Below are 16,253 nucleotides of genomic sequence, written 5' to 3' on the forward strand. Positions count from 1 at the left end.
TGCAATCAACGGAGCTACTACGGTCGATGACGCAACATCTAGCCCATTTGTCTGGAGCTGCCGTCCCTGTTGTTCCGGGGTGGTTCATCCCAGACCACGAAGTGCAAAGAGAGCGATCCCATCTTGCACGTGGCTCCTTTGGCAAAGTGTACCGTGGGAGATGGCGAGGCGAGAAGGTGGTGATCAAGTGTGTGGATGTAGTGACCGCTGATGATGAGCGAGATTTCTCAAGAGAAGCGCGGATTTGGCTCCGAGCTCAGCACCCGAACGTTGTACGATTCATGGGCGCGTGTCATTTGACGACGCCATGCTTTTTTGTGTGTGAAGAGGCCAGGAACGGCGACTTGGTGGACTTCTTGGCGAAAAACAACGATCGAGCGCTGGTGTGGCGCTTGCTGCATGGAGCAGCTGTGGGTTTGCAGTTCTTACACAACAATAACATCGTCCACGGCGACCTCAAGTGCAACCAGATCCTGGTGAGCGAAGATTTGACGGCCAAACTGACGGATTTCGGAATGAGTTTCGTGTCACTCGAGTCAAGACCTGCCGCTACGACCGGAGCTGTGCGGAGGAAGGCTCCGGAATTGCTATCAAACAAGGCAACAGCTCCAACATTTGCATCGGATGTGTACTCGTTTGGGCTGTGCGTTGTCGAGGCTGTGAGCGGCAGGGTGCCTTGGCAAGTTCATCTACCCGACATCGCAGTGGTGTATCACTTAACGCATGGGGAGCTGCCGTCTCGACCGAAGGAGTTTACGAGCGATGAGCAGTGGGAGTTTGTGCGAAAGCTTTGCGCGTTTGAGCCAACTGAATGCTTGGGCCTCGCTGGCGCGATAAAGCAGCTCAAGATCTTTGTTGATGATGAAGAACTCCGCGGAGCAGGTGGTCATGCCGACTTAGTAAACGGGGGAATCCACAACATCCAAAGGGCTACTTCATTCTAAGAGTGGTGTTATAATGAGAAATTATATCCCTAACGCCATCCCTTGAAGTCGTAACTACAACATGTCAATTGCGCGCATATCAGTGGAGAACTTTTTGATCGTAGAACCAGTCCTCAGGTCGAAATCCTGATATTCTAGCCTTTCTTCCTTCCTTTATGGATTCATGTTTGCTTCGGCATCTGCGAACTGTTCCAGCTTCTGGATAGCAAGTGGCAACTCCGGTCTTTCAGACGGCTCGAATGCACACAGAGCACGCACAAAGTCCCAGTTTTCGTCGCTCACAAACGCTTTCGGTCGGGACATGAAAATGCCATGGGTCAAGTTGTAAATCACCGAGTCATTCGGCAGATGCGTCCCCCATGGCACATTTCCACTCACAGCCTCCACAACGCACATGCCGAACGAGTACACGTCCGATTCAAACGTCAGAGAACAGCTCTCGCTTCGCAGTAATTCTGGCGCCTTCCACCGCACAGCACCTGTTGACGTCGTCGGCTTGGACTCCATCAAGGCGAAGCTGAACCCGAAATCCGTCAGCTTGGCCGTCTTCTCCTCCGTCACGAGGATCTGGTTGCACTTGAGGTCTCCGTGCACGATCTTCTTCTCGTGGAGAAACTGCAGCCCCAAGGCTGCGCCGTGCAACAATCGCCACACTAAAGCCTGATTGTCGTGCTTGTTCTTTTGCAGGAAGTCCACGAGGATGCCGTTCGTGGCCTCTTCGCACACGAAGAAGCACGGCTGGCTCACGTGGAACGCGCCGAACAGCCTCACGACGTTCGGGTGCTGCGCTCGAAACCAGAGTCGAGCCTCGCGCTTGAACGCGCGCATCTCGTCCCCAATCACGGCGTTGACGCACTTGACCACCACCTTCTGGCCGTACCAAGTTCCGTGGTAGACCTTGCCAAAGGAGCCAAGTGCGAAGTGCTGCTCCTCTCTCTGGACCTCGTACTCGGGGAGGAACCAGTCTGGAACGGCCTGCACGGAGGCCCCTGACAGGCGGATGATGCTCTGCTTCACTGACCTCATCATGGTTCTCGAGTCGGCATTGTAGCCGCTCTTCTTTCGGGTGGTCTCACTACTGAGCAGCGTCAGTGCGTCTTCCTGCGACTTCTGGCTGGACAGCGAGTCGAGGATTCGCATGGGGCTGGTCTTCCACAGACGAACGAGGGACGTCTCCACTTCTTGAGTGTCACGGTCCCAGGTCTCCATCCAGCTTGACTGAGGATCTCCTTCCGAGACTTCTGCTAACACAGCATCAAGACGAACGTGAAATTCTCTCAGCAGGCTGACCACCATTCGAGTGCTCACGAGTCGCTCGAACGGGTTTCTCTGCTTGTACCTCACTAGGAATTGGTGGAACCGAGCTGGGACTGAAGCGAGATCAGATTGGACATTGCGAGGAACGATTTCCTTTTGCTCGTTGATCAGAATTTGCGCACGCTGCAGTCGTTCGAGAACATTTTCGCACATGTTGCGGGTCTCTTCCATTTGGGCACACATTGAGAACAGATCCGCGAACTGCGCCATGACATCGTGTGAGGACAGTGACCTGACAGCACCATCATCATGAAATTCTTGGTTTGAAGCCGACGAGGAGGGACGAAGTGCATCACAACCTGACTTTCGGGAGTCCATCGCCCTCGTGCGGCCGGTGGTATGAGCAGACAACAACGCGACCACTGCGTTACGATTCTTGTCTGCCATTTTCAGTGCGGTGTCGCCTTCATCGTTTGTCGCGTTAAGGTTAGCGTTCTTTGGCACCAGTAAACGCACAATCTCAGTGTAGCCGCCTTGGGCTGCCCACATGAGTGGCGTTTGGGGGGGGGGGCGCATGGGAGATGGTGGGATTTGTCTCGCGACCACTGTGACCACATTTGACCACATTCGACCACATTTGACCACAATGTTGTCTCGATTGTATGTCTCGATGCTGGTGGAAAAACAGATGTGCTATGAAAGTTAGATTTTTATTGCTATACGCTAAAGAACTCTGTTATCGTACGAGTAGTATTCTTCTTCGCTAGCAAACACGCAGGATTTTGAGACCCTTCACCGCACTTTAAGTGCTTCTGGCGGTAGCTCGAACACGAAGTCGCCTTGCTAGCTGGAGCGAGAGGTGGAGCAATGCTGTCAGATATCTCGTTGCCGCTACTCGCTGGCTTGGGGCCATTTTTTCTGCTGTTCGACGTCGTTTAAGGCGGCAGCGTAGTTGCTTATCCGTGAGGTTTGCGTCAGGGTAATATTTCTTCAGCTCCTGCTGCAGCAATATATATTTTCCACGAGTATACACCAGCGAACCAGACAGTTTACGCAACTCAGCCAAGTGCTCTGGTGCGATAGTAGATAGCCGAGGCCGTTTTGCTGGAATACTTGATTGTCCTGCATCTTCACCAATCCCAACAGTGTCACGACGAATATCCAGCGGTTGTAGTCTTGCTGGAGGTGCGTCGTCTGCATTTCCGCTAGTTGTAGTGGTCGATGCATCGATGTCATCGTTCGCTGCAGTTTCTTGATCTGTAAGCAGAGTAATTAATGGCTCGGCTCGTTTTTCTTCTTCATCACGGGCTGGACAAGATAATGGAGCGTCTGTGGGGTTCGTGACCATCGCTAGTTTCCTCTTTTTTTTACGGTTTTGGGCCGCCTTCAGCGCTTCCCAGCGCTTCTCCCGCACCGATTCATCACGTTGACCAATTCCAGCGCAGACACAACTTGCAAAGTCGTAGATACGGTGGGATAATCGTTTACGAGCTGTGCCGGCCTTGAACTTTTGCAGAATCTTGAAGACATCGCGCATCAAATCAGCCTCGCAGTCTATCGGTGAACGCAAAACCAGGGAAACAACTTCTTGAGGATCAAAATGGAATATTTTTGCTTGTTTTCGAGCGGAGCTTGTACTTTCAGGACCATCACCAAGTGATTTAATTTTTGAGACCATCGTAGCATAGCTCCGCTGTTGTAGCCGTATTTTAGGGTTCGTGTTGTTGCAAACAACAATATTGAACATCATCGTTGTTATCATTTCACACGTGCACCATTCACGCTTACTAGCAGCCTGCTCGCTGCGCAGCTGCCTGAGCAGCTCGTGTTCCTCCGTAGAGAAGCCCTGGTCGCCTTCACACTCGGTACTTGCCAGTCGAATCGAGTTAAAAAAAAACCTCGTCACGCTTCAGCTTGGCCGATTGGAGTAACGGCACTTTTCAACAGCAGTTCCGCTACTGTTGAGCGGTGTTGCCGGGAGCGATTAAGATTTCCTTCGAGACATGTTGTGTTCACTCTTGCACTTAGAAATACCTGTGCTCAGGAGTCAAAGTCAAAGTCCCGCTCGGTCTCCGTTCTATACTGCGGGGGTACAAGCGGCGAAGAGAAAAGCTGCATCACATACTGCATCTGAGGCGAAGTAGGGACCATCGTTCCACAGAGTAATGCAGTATGGCCCGCCGACATCAAATCAACGCCATTCATGGGCGGATTGCGCCCGAACTTAGCACCGATAGACAAATTGTGCTTGACGATAAACCAATCTAAGATCCGCAAGCCAACATCAATGGATACATTTCTGGTAAGCAGGTTTTTTGAGGAAGAGTGAAAGCCCTCAAGTTGGCTAGTAGATACCACGCGAACTCGATGACCGCCTTCCTCGTTAGTGCTTGAGCCCACGTACAACTCGCCACGCTGAATCTGCTCCAAATTACTCTGACACGACCCTCTTCTTCTTCGTCTTGTCGGACACATCCAGCGCCCTGGCGGTCCCATCGGACGCCCTTGTGTCTGTCCAGAGGTGGGAACATGACTCACCAATGCTCTGTCAGACACAGAGGGCCGACTTAGCCTCATGGCGTTGTCGCGCTACTCGACCGGGAGCCTGTGCAGCTTGCACGGCGCACTCAGGGCCAAGTCATACTTGCTCAAGCCGAGGGCATATACGGTTCCATGCTCAGGGCCGGCTTCGGCACGATGTCCGGGACGATGTACGGTTCCATGTCCGGGACCATGTGCGGTTCCATTGCTGTCAGCGCCCTCGAGCGCGGCAGCCAGGGTCACAGCGGACCCCAAGGTTCTTCTTCGGCCCAGCCTCAGTCAATGAGACCTGACCTTGTGCTTAGACTCTCTCGCAGAGTCTCGGCACTTGTGTCGTTATTCCAACCGACACATCTGGCGACGTGCGAACATCCACGCGACGTCCCAGACTCAATCATGTCTAGGGATACCATTACCCCCGTACACTCACGTGTACTACCGACAACCCACCGTTGTCCTTCACCAATGCGAGCGTCAGTGCTCGCAAGGGACCCCGGGTCTCTGTGGTGTACGCCTTCCGTACACCCATCACAAAGACTCGGGCCAACCCCAGCAAGGTCCTCGTCCTTACTGGTCGTTGTGTCCCCCTTGAGCACCTGACGGTGCATGGCGTCGGCGCCCCCTTGACCCTCTGGTCTTCGGGTAGGTCTTCTTCACAGACCCTGGCGATGGGCAGACACGTTGGTAGTGTCCAAGTCCGCCGCAACCATAGCAGCGGACAGAATACTGTTCAGCTGAACTCAGATCCATGGGTTCTGGTTCGCTGTCAGCGACCACAGGCTGTACAACAGCCAGAGCACCAGCCTGCTTGTGGCTGTACTCCTCCTGGAGGACGACTTGGATAGCCTCCTCCATAGTGGCGGTGCGCACGCGGAACAACTGCGTACGCGCAGGACCGACATTCAGGCCGTCCCCGAAGACTGTCATCTTGACGTCCTCCGACAGTGGGTTCCCCACCAGCGAGGCTGCCAACGTGCGCATCTCCTGTACGTACGCGTACAGCTCGCGCTCCCCTTGTTTGCAGGCAAGGAAGCGCGAGCGCTGGCGGAACTCGTTGTTCGCCGGGAGAAAAGCGGCTCTAAGCTGCTCACACAGCTGAGCCCAGGATGTGAAACATCCAGGCGACATCGCTTCGCGCGTATACGTCCAAGTCCTGGCACGTCCGCCAAGATTGGAGAGCGCAAAGGCGACTCGAAGGTTCTCGGCCGAGATGAGACCTGCGATCATTGCATTCTCGGTCTCCCGGATCCAGAAGTGAAGGTTCTCACCTTCCTTCCCTTCGAACGGAGGCACAGCTAGCCGCAGAGGCTTAGGCTGCACCCGTTTGGGCTCACTCATCTGAGCCAGCAGGTTTCCCTGCACATGAGCGATGAGCCCGCGTTCGTACTCGTCAAACGCGCTCACCCGCTCGACCTGCTCGGCTGGCGTCGCCGTCGCCAAGCTCCGGAGGGCATCTCTTCCGAAGATGCCCGCCATCTTCCGCACCGACTCGAACTGCGAGTCAGTCAAGTGAGGAAACTCACTTCGGTCCATCGTGGCTCACAGACCTGAGCCACCGAGGATTCAGGTAGACCTAGCTACCCGCGTAGGCGTAGGATTGACTACAATTGCTACCAAGTGTGACGGGGTCACACAGCACAATACACAGAGGAAGTGCGTGCGGATATTACTATCCAGGTGAACAGCAGTTCACCAGTTCCCGGCCTCAATAGGAACGGTTTGCTACAAACGAGTAGGTTATAAGACTGACTGTATTTTGGTAGAGGTTAACTTGGTCGTAATACAAACTACAAGTTAACTATACAAAAGCCCACACAAACTCAAATGGTTGGCTTGCGGAGCTACTGGTACCATGTACCATGTACTCGGGAGAGTGACACCCGTCACTCTTCATGTAATGGGTACACTTGATTGTACCCCGTTACACAGTAGAACTTTGACCGCGTCTGCGTGTCCCCTCCACGCCGAAAACATCAGAGCCGTATCTCCGTCTTGAGACTGCTTATTCACACAGGCCCCTTTATCCAGAAGAAAGCCAATCATATCCTTGTGACCATACAGCGCAGCTAACATGAGGGGGGTAATGCCACACAGATCCGTCGTGTCAACACGCTCCCCACTCTGAATTAAAGTCTCAGCAGCGTTGACGCTCCCATTCGATGCCACAGCAGTCAACGCGGTCCCCCCATTCAAGTTGCGCGCGCCAATATCGGCACCTAGGGCAAGCAGTTCACACACCACCTCCTTGCTGTCCCCAAACGATGCCCACATCAACGTTGTATACCCGTCACAATCCGTCCCGTGAATATCGGCACCATGGTCCAGTAGCAAATGGAGCGCATCCACTCGCCCACTTTGAGCTGCAAACATGAGAGCCGCTTTGTTATCGGATTTCGCGATGTGGACATCGGTGCTATACTCGAGCAAAACTCGGAGAGCGTTCACTTGCCCCTTCCACGAGGCCAACAGCAATGCCGTGTATCCGTTACGCGCCTGAAGGTTGACGTTCGCTCCACACTCCACCAGATACCGCACTGCATCCGCTTGGTCCTTCCGAGCAGCAGCCATGAGAGGAACCTCGCCACTTTCATCCACCGATTCAGTAGTGGCTCCAGCTTCGATCAGCATCTTCATCACGGACACGTGGCCACCAGCAGCTGCAAGGGCCAGCGCCGTCTCCCGTCTTTTATTGCTCGCATCGACAGACGCCCCTCTATCTAGAAGACACTGCGCCACAGCCTCATGTCCGCTAGATGACGCCTTCATCAACGGGGTCCAGCCATTCTCGTCCCGAAAGTTCACATCCACCCCAGTATCTACCAGCAGGTCTGGACCGCGTCGGACGACCCAATCGCTAAAACCCGAGCGTAAACGCGACGTATCTGAAAAGTATCTCCCCCTAGGTCGCTCCTTCAATAATCCATACTTAGCAAAAAATGCATACAGCGGGAGAGCCAGTCGTATGGTAGAGAAGAAGCCTCCCCTCTCTTCTCGTTCAGTCATACCGCAGTTTCGTATCGCCTTCCCGGACCTCTGCACGCTTTGCCGCTTAGCCGGCATGTCGGGGGCGCTACCGGCCGATGCGGCCAATGCCAACGAGCTGCAGCAAGCTGTGGTGAACGTGATGACGCGACACGCTAGAACAAGACCGCAAAACACGATAAAGCAGTACAAGAACAAGGAGGATGACTTTGCCAGCTGGTGCGCCGACAGGAAGTTCTTTGATGGTTCACTGGTGTATGAGTCGAAGCTAGTAGACTATATCGATAATTTTGTGGTACCCGAGGAAACTGCGCAAGAAAAACGACGATGGAAGCGCCGTCCGACTCGGATATGAGGCGGTGGACGCGTACGTCAAAGCTATAATCGATTTGTATCAGTTTCAGAAGTCTATTAGTATGAATCAGCACTCCCACCCGCGTGGCAAGGCTTTAAAAGGCTTGATGGACATGCTGAAGCGTGGAGAGAACAAGCGGAATGTGGATACATACGCTGACCGTGGTTTAGGAACCGTTTTAGACGGCTACAACCTGGAAGATATGCGAGCGCTAAGCCAATTCTGGCTCAAGCAGCCTACAGGGGTTGCTTTACGAAGTCGAGTGGACTTTCTAGTTGGACAAGCTCTTCTAGCTCGCGGAGAATCGCGAAGATTTATTCAGTTTCCAGATATGCTGTTGCTAGAGCTAACCGACGAAGGCCCCCAAGTATGCAGCCCTCTCGTGGTCATTATGAGAAAAGGCAAATCAAATCAAGTCGGGCGGGTAGAGTATGGAGCTGCGATGCGATGCAAAGATGTTATGTTGTGCCCGTTAAATGCTGTGGCATTGTACCTGTTTTGGCGGTGGTATGTGGATTTGGAGCCCTTTCCTATCTTTACGGGCCGAAAGTTGTGGTACGACATCCGGTTGCTGAAAGGCAAATGTGCAACACGTGATATTGCCTACAACACGCTACTAGAACACGTGAAGAGTGCGTTCACTGCCTGCGGCATTGACTCATCGGTTTGGACACACGCCAACCGCGGTTCAGGCGCTAAGTTGGCTGAGCTACAGGGTGCGGATGAAAACCAGATTAGACGGGCTGGTAGATGGAATGGAGAACGAATGGAGGCATGCTACCTGACTACACTTCCTCGAAAAGCTATGCGCGCTTTGGCTGGTTTCCCTACGAAACGGAGTGGTTATTGGATTGACCGTGCCACAATCACTCCATCACCAGATCTCCAGAAAATGGTTTTCCCTGATTTAGGCTCCGCTGAAGACGATCTTCAGGAAAATGGAAACCGGGAGATAGCGGCAGGCGGGTTTATAGGGTTGCTACACGTATTGAGAGTTGTGTTTCTCCAGGACTCGGTACTACTACGTCGAAAGTTCCCGGAGCACTGCTTGTGGAGAGACCCGCTTTTTAGTACAGAGGCTTACGAGAAGTTTGAAACAGAGGTCACGATATCTTTGCAATCGACTACCCAGCCTCAGGATACACGCATCGAAGCTGCAATTCCGTTAGTTGCATCAACAATGAAAGACGGATTCCAGGCACTTCACGGGAAAATCGACAGTCTCGTTAGTGAAGTTCGACAGCTGAAAGAACAAGGATAATTTTCTGCGAACAAGAAACTTGTAATCTCATTGGCAGATGACGTTGATGCTCCCCATCGACGTGGTGTTGTCGCCGCTCGTGAGCCATTGGACTCCCAGGCAATCGGTGAGCGCTCAACAAGATCTGAATTGCGTCTAAGTCGCTCGCTGCAGACAGTGAATGAAGTGTGGACTGAATATACTCGTGGAATAGCTGGTCAAATGTCCGTCTGCGAGGCTGAGCAACGATTTGGAAGCAAGTGGCGAAAAGATCCGACAGAGAATCGGTTCTTCTCACGTCGTAAGGTATTCTACGATGCGATCCAGGCATTTGCTGCAAAACATCAGATAACCGAAGGGGTAGCTGCTGAAGAGCTGGAGAAGAAGCGCAAAGAGGCAGGAGAATCTCTCAATCGATTCGGAAAGATCGTACGTAGAGTCGTTCAGAATTCGTAAGGCAAGTGAGAGCTTCTAACTCACTGTAACACACATACATACAAAATCCATATACATCCTGTATTGCAGAATAACTCGACCTACTTGCAGTATAACTCGACCTACTTGCAGTATAACTCGACCTACTTGCAGTATAAGTCAACCTACTTGCAGTATAACTCGACCTACTTGCAGTATAACTCGACCTACTTGCAGTATAACTCGACCTACTTGCAGGATAACTCGACCTACTCGCAGTATAAGCCGACCGGCTTGAGGGTTTAGTCATCAATCGTACTTTAAAAATACACGACCTCGCGCACAATGGAGAAGGAGAGACGGCGCCTTAACCAAGTGCCTATCGCCACGAAGGTCAGCAAGCTCAAGGAGTGTAGAGATAACCCTAAGTGGACTGCAAAGGGGCTGCAAAGTAGCTTGGTGTAGCGAATGGGATGTTGATGGGCTGGAAGAAGGCGCTGTGGCATCTGCTGGACGATCCTGCTGCTTTGGAAACCCTTGGAGATGCATTTCGCAAGAAGGGGGCCGGCAAGAAGAAGCGCCTTAAGCCCTACGAGTTACGCGCCCTTAAGTTCTATTATTCGTGTCACGAGGATGGCGGCACGTGCAACTTCTCCGAGCTTCTAAGCTACGCGAGAAATAATATCCCTGAGTTCGCAATACTGAAGAAGGGAACGCAAGAGTCGTGGATATCACGTTTTATTAGCAATTATAAGAATAAACCCGTCGGCCAGCCAAGCCAAACGGGACAGCAAAGCCAGGTCGGGCAGCCAAGTGGGGGTGTGGCGTCAAGTGAGGACGACGAGCCAAGTGAAGACGACGAGGCAAGTGAAGACGACGAGGCAAGTGAAGACGACAGGGCAAGTGAAGACGAACAGGCAAGTGAAGACGAAAATGGCCCCAGTGAAGACTCAAGCAACGATAAATCAGCCGAGCCATCCGCGAACGAACCCGTAAATAAGGGTTCGGGTGCCACAAAAAATTTGCACGGGAATTCCGGAAATAACGACGTTGAAGACGGGTCTGATATCAGCGAGGAGGACGTTGGCGATGCGGCTATCGACGAGAGCCAAGAACAAGTTAAACCCCAGTCAGGCAATGAGCCGAAAGGCACGGCACGTCCCCAAAGGATCGCTAAAAGAAAAAATCGGGACGAGCCAATTATGACTGTGGTGCACCAGCTTGCAGGAAACAAGCACGGTGAAATTATTCGAATTCCGCTGTACCAAGAAGACTTGGACAGTTTATTGTCCGGGGAATGGCTGACGACTCGCGTGGTAGATTGCCTCATTTACAAGCACATGATTAAGGTGGATGGATTGGCTTTACCGCTTGGGACCTCGTTCTATCTGGAGATCCAAAACGCGTATCGCCGTGAAAGAGATGGTGAAGATGTTCCAGATGAAGTGACCAGTAGCTTTGAGTGGGCGGCACACAAGTTTGTGTTACTGCCTATTAGTGGTGCAGATCACTACTGCTTCGTCATCATTGAGAATCCGCTGAAACCTGCTGGAACGATCTGCTACCACATCAACTCGCTACGCGGTTATCACAACTCGGCGTCTGTTTTGGATGCGCTGATGTGGTTTTTAGCACGCGAGGCGAAACGATGTGGCAGAGAAACCAGTGTGGCGCCACAACTGTTAGCGTACAAGACAAGCCCTCTTCAATCGAATTCATTGGACTGCGGGGTGTACATGTTACACTACATGCACAAAGTAGCCCGGTTCATCTCTGAAAAAAGACCAGACTCAGTAGCGGAGAAGATGAAATCACTTACAAGCGGCAGCTTCAATGTGACTAAGGCAGGACGCTCGCGCTCGGCACTACTCGAAGCACTACAGAAGGATAAGGTTGCAGTAACTGTGATTGAATAAACTCCGTCAGTTTTTTCTTTGCCAACCGCGTATCTGCCCTACGTTTGATCCTATGGTCGAGTTAATCTGCAATAGAGAGGAGGTCGAGTTATTATGCAATAGAAAGGAGGTCGAGTTATTATGCAAGTCAGGGGTCGACTTAATCTGCAATGGAGGGAGGTCGAGTTAATATGCAAGCCGTCGTTCCCTCGTATTTCGAATATGTCCCAGGGGTCCGACCTTATACAAAGCCTAGTATAAGACCGGGTCCGGATGAAAAGGCAGATACGGCCACAGTGTCTAGGTCAGCTTGAAGGGCTTCCAAGTCCCCGGCTTCAGCAGTCTTTAGTAGAATCATCTCCAGCGCTAATTCCCAACTGATACGAGTGTGCCTGACCGCCTTGTTCCCAGATCGTTCTCGTCATGCAATAATGGATACTTTTGTCCATGGTAAAGCACTTGATTCTTCTTCACTAGAGCTACTCAAGGTAAGTATCGTTCCTGAGCTAGGAGAGTTGGTACTATGCCTCAGTAAGTTTGCTCGAATATCGGCAGAGTGCTGCCAGTACAGTTTCTTCATACTTCTACTCTCTCAACTTCGGCACAACAGCGCATTCGACAGGGGTTGAAACCTTGTCGCCTAGTGCCTGGCAGGTTGTAGATAGCTCCTCGCAGGACGATAGAACCGTTGCAAGCGCTCGCTGTTGATTTTCCAGCTTTGACTTTTGTCTTCCTTGACAGCAATGAGCGCGCGGTTGTAGTGACTCCGAATCGCCTCAAGCGGTGAGCGTGGCGACGATAACTCGTGCTGCGCGCGGGTCAACACCCCTTCTCCTGTGTCAAGACCTTCTCGAAGACGCGAAAGAATGGAGGTTTGCACCAAATCCTTGACGTTTGACGTGTCGATCACCGTGGTTGAGCTTGGTGGCACTTCGCACTGCAAGCAGATACTGCGAAGCCAATAGAGGGTGGTGCCTCCCTCGCAGTACCGAATCTGCACATGATTCTCTCCGCTCTGCACCATCAACGGGTCGAGGTGCCACCGATCGAGCACGTAGTCCCAGAGTCCGATATGGTCGTCCTGGCTTCCGTGCTCGGCGCGTGGGCAAAAGTTCTCGCGGACCACGTGGCCATTGACGAGCACCGTCACGGGAGCTCGACTCGCTGGCCCGCCGTCACTAGCGAGGTGACTCAGCTCTAGCACGAAAGTGTGGCCTTTAAATCGTCCGTCAACTTGGAATGTTGCCATAAAGGGGTTCGCTGCAGGCCCCAGCTTGATATGACCACTGTCACTGTCGTGGTAGAAGTCACCATTGAGGCGACGTCTGTTAAGGGGGCGAGCGAAGTCGATTTCCGATCTGTACATGGCGCCAGAGTCGTATTCCGTGCGTGCTGTGGGCATCAGTTGCGCTGTAGCTTCCTCCATGTCAACCCGGGCAGCGTTCATCATGAATTCGGTCAGCTCCGTCAGCGTTGCATCAATCGTGGATGCCGTGGCAACTGGAGATCGACCCACCTCCATTGAAAATGATCCTTTCGTACCTGCAAGCAACCGCAGGACGTCGTCGTTGCAGCTACCAACTCCTAGCCATCGGGCCTCAGTCATTCCAACGATGCTGGGCTTGTAACTCTCTGCGCTTAGGCGTATCGCTTCCCGTGCAGACTGTTCAAAACGCGCTATTGTGCGTACGGGAAGCTCCTTATCCGTGGCATTGAGTAAAAGCGGCATTTGGCTCGACACTGAGTCGAGTGCGTCCACTACGGCATCGTCCGTCTCTGAGACCCACTCCACAAGTAATCGCCGGCTTTCATCTTCTGCCACGGTATCGTCAGGCTCGACGCCGGCAGTAAAATAATCCTCGACCCTCTTCTCCATCGAAGATAGCTCCTCCTCTTCAGCCCGCAGCTTGGTTATCTCCTGTTGAAAGTGGTAAACTTGAGTAGAATTCGATGCTCGTATCGCCAAAGCGGCCGCATCAACAGCAGCGACGAGCTTGTACACGTGCGCGACCTCCGCAGAACGAGCCTTGGCTCCGAAGCAAGATACAAACGCGTCCATTCTGCTATCGTCAAGAACGTCGTGCCAGTTCACCAGTTGTTTCAACGCTCTTGCAGAAGCCGGCGGAGGTTCTCGTCGTCTCCCGAAGACTCGACCTGTCAACGCGCTAATCTCTCCATACTCTTGTTGAAAGACTTCGTTTGGAAGTTCGACGTCGATGCTCGTCGCGAGCTGGGACAGCAAAGCGTCTCGCGCTGACCCCACAAATACTTGATCTACCAGCAAATTGACCTTGCCATCAGTCGAATCCTGCACGAGTTGCGCACACCGGCGACGAATAGCGTCAGTTTTCTCGCCCTCTTCGGCGAATTCGTTGCTTGAATCGGCCTGGTCGTACTTGTTCACGAACACGAGGAGGTTGCGCGATGACGCCTGGCTTGGTAATTCTCGGGCGTACCTCGTCCAGAAGTCCGCGACGTCCTTGGTCTCGAGCTGAGAGTAGGCGACCACCAACACCACGATGTCGCTGTGCGCGATGGCTTCCGCCCACTTTTCGTTGATACGAGGCGACAGAGCTTCGTTCGAGCCAGGCGAGTCGACTATCTCCAGAGCGGTCTGACCTGCGTGAGCCATGACATGTTCGGGCACTCGAAGTCTCAGCTCGAAGTCGGCCTCCGGCGCTTGATTGTCTCCTCCCCCTCGTGCGGCTGCATTCAGCTCTTTTAGCTTGGAACTCACTACAGCTGCCGACTTGGTTCTCAGGATGGTTTCTTGATCCTGCTGGGGCCCGCCGGGATTGAGTAATAGTAGCTCAAAGTAGTCGCTAGAGCTACGTTCAATTGTCAGAATACTGGCGGTCGTAGCTTGGTCTCCGATCGGGCACACCATCAGTGCGTCGATTAATGAGCTCTTGCCAGCGTTCATAGTGCCAGTCACCAAGACCGACACACGACCCTCCTCGACTCGTAGCTGCACCTCACGTAAGAGGTCTTGGGCCTTCTCAACGCGCTCCTCGATCTCTTCGCGTATGGCGGCAAGGGGTTCGGCAGCACGAGCGATCTCACTTAGTCGGCGCTTCATCGATTCCAGGGACGACCGCAGGGTCTGGGAGGTGCCAGCAGGCTGCAAGAGGGCTGGTTTCGTGTCCATCCGCACCTCTGGCTCCGTCCAAACAGCTTATTCCATGTTGGGACGTTCAAGTGCGCGTGATCTGGATAAACGATGAATGACCGCATTGAAGCATTGCGTCTTCGATGGGTACACGCACTTCTGACATTTCTGACCGAAGGATACGAAAATCCTGAGCGCGTGGAGACGCAAGTGGGTGTTGACAGATTCCACTCAATAAAAAAAATCCCTCGGGTGAAGACGATGGACTTGTTGAGTGCTGCCGCTAGTGGCAACCTGGTAGAGTTCGAGGCTGCATTGAACGCTGGGGCGGATGTGGAATCCACGGACGAGGATGGCTACACAGCCTTGATCAAAGCGGCTCAGGCTGGGAATGTGGAGATCGCGCGTCTTCTACTAGCTCGAGGGGTGGATCTAAACGCTCAGAACAAACGAGGTCGATCTGCTCTGCATGTTGCGGCGGAGGAGGGCCACGTGGATTTGGTGAAGCTACTACTTGATGCTGGAGCAGCAGTCGAGTTGACTGACGACATTGGTGAAGTCCCCCTCATGGCTGCAGCTAGGCGGAATCAGGTCGAGAGCATGCGTTTGCTGCTTGAGAGAGGTGTGGATATCGACAGGCAAGCTACGAATGGTGACACGGCGCTGCTTCTTGCTGCAGCTTGGCAACAACTGGATGCTGCTTCGCTCTTGCTAGAGAATAAAGCAGACACCACTCTAGCGAAAGAGGACAACCACACGGCACTCATGTTTGCAGCTCAAAACGGGGATATCGGCACTCTCCGTCTGCTTCTAAGCTCAGAAGCGGACGTTCATGCGCGAAACACCAAAGGTGAACAGCGCTGCTTCTCGCAATAATTTCCCGAAGAGTGAGCGCTGTTACTGCGTTGATCGATGCTGGAGCACAAGTGAACATGTCCGACTTCTCGGGCTTTACCCCACTCATGGCTGCAGCTCTTTGGGATGACTCTAGCATCGCGGAACTACTGCTGGAGGATGGTGCTGACGTAAACTCGCAGTCGAATGATGGAGATACGGCTTTACTACTGGCAGCTTGGAAGGGATTTACCAATAATGTCAAGATACTGCTGGACCACGGCGCGAATACGGAGCTCTCGAAGGATGACGGACAAAGTCCATTGATGTGGGCAGCCCAAGAAGGACACACGGACATCGCACGCTTATTTGTGGCCAAGAACGCCCACGTCAATGCAAGAAACTACCAAGGAGACAACGCACTCAAGCTGGCCCAAAACAACAACCACAGTGCAATTGTCGAAATGTTGTCTGGTGGTGGTGCCACCCGCCCGCAAACCTGTAGGACGGCGATGGAACCCCGGCAGCAAGGTCGTCGGGTACACAAAGGCTTTGATGCAATTGGTTCGCCTTCGACGGTGTCCAACCAAGAACTTCACAAAACCGAGCAAGATAGCACGTTCACCCTGCATGATGCAACGGCACAAATCTCGGATTTGCTTTCGATGTGCGCCCAAATGGA

At 52.9% G+C, this 16,253-nt stretch overlaps 7 protein-coding genes across 7 annotated transcripts; 3 read left to right on the top strand and 4 right to left on the bottom strand.

Annotated features, from left to right (window-relative positions):
- Nucleotides 1-26: 26 nt before the first annotated feature.
- PHYSODRAFT_475617 (hypothetical protein) lies at nucleotides 27-944 on the top strand (the record flags this gene model as incomplete). Its single annotated transcript, XM_009519221.1, has 1 exon — nucleotides 27-944. The coding sequence occupies one exon, from the start codon at nucleotides 27-29 to the stop codon at nucleotides 942-944; it is 918 nt and encodes a 305-aa protein (XP_009517516.1).
- A 153-nt stretch (nucleotides 945-1,097) lies between these two features.
- On the bottom strand, nucleotides 1,098-2,084 carry PHYSODRAFT_472146 (hypothetical protein; the record flags this gene model as incomplete). The annotated part of the gene is made up of 1 exon (XM_009519222.1): nucleotides 1,098-2,084. The coding sequence occupies one exon, from the start codon at nucleotides 2,082-2,084 to the stop codon at nucleotides 1,098-1,100; it is 987 nt and encodes a 328-aa protein (XP_009517517.1).
- A 4,575-nt stretch (nucleotides 2,085-6,659) lies between these two features.
- Nucleotides 6,660-6,917, bottom strand: PHYSODRAFT_373825 (hypothetical protein; the record flags this gene model as incomplete). The annotated part of the gene is made up of 1 exon (XM_009519223.1): nucleotides 6,660-6,917. A coding segment is annotated over one exon (258 nt), but the record flags the coding sequence as incomplete, so codon positions are not given.
- Nucleotides 6,918-7,163: 246 nt separating this feature from the next.
- On the bottom strand, nucleotides 7,164-7,508 carry PHYSODRAFT_470859 (hypothetical protein; the record flags this gene model as incomplete). The annotated part of the gene is made up of 1 exon (XM_009519224.1): nucleotides 7,164-7,508. A coding segment is annotated over one exon (345 nt), but the record flags the coding sequence as incomplete, so codon positions are not given.
- Nucleotides 7,509-11,238: 3,730 nt separating this feature from the next.
- Nucleotides 11,239-11,613, top strand: PHYSODRAFT_376832 (hypothetical protein; the record flags this gene model as incomplete). The annotated part of the gene is made up of 2 exons (XM_009519225.1): nucleotides 11,239-11,354; nucleotides 11,391-11,613. Coding segments are annotated over 2 exons (339 nt in total), but the record flags the coding sequence as incomplete, so codon positions are not given.
- Nucleotides 11,614-12,268: 655 nt separating this feature from the next.
- Nucleotides 12,269-14,776, bottom strand: PHYSODRAFT_323644 (hypothetical protein; the record flags this gene model as incomplete). The annotated part of the gene is made up of 1 exon (XM_009519226.1): nucleotides 12,269-14,776. One exon carries the CDS (start codon nucleotides 14,774-14,776, stop codon nucleotides 12,269-12,271), a length of 2,508 nt encoding a protein of 835 aa, XP_009517521.1.
- Nucleotides 14,777-15,630: 854 nt separating this feature from the next.
- Nucleotides 15,631-15,798, top strand: PHYSODRAFT_434609 (hypothetical protein; the record flags this gene model as incomplete). Its single annotated transcript, XM_009519227.1, has 1 exon — nucleotides 15,631-15,798. A coding segment is annotated over one exon (168 nt), but the record flags the coding sequence as incomplete, so codon positions are not given.
- Nucleotides 15,799-16,253: the final 455 nt, after the last annotated feature.

Source organism: Phytophthora sojae (genome assembly GCF_000149755.1).
Source record: "Phytophthora sojae unplaced genomic scaffold PHYSOscaffold_1, whole genome shotgun sequence".
Taxonomy (NCBI): domain Eukaryota; phylum Oomycota; class Peronosporomycetes; order Peronosporales; family Peronosporaceae; genus Phytophthora; species Phytophthora sojae.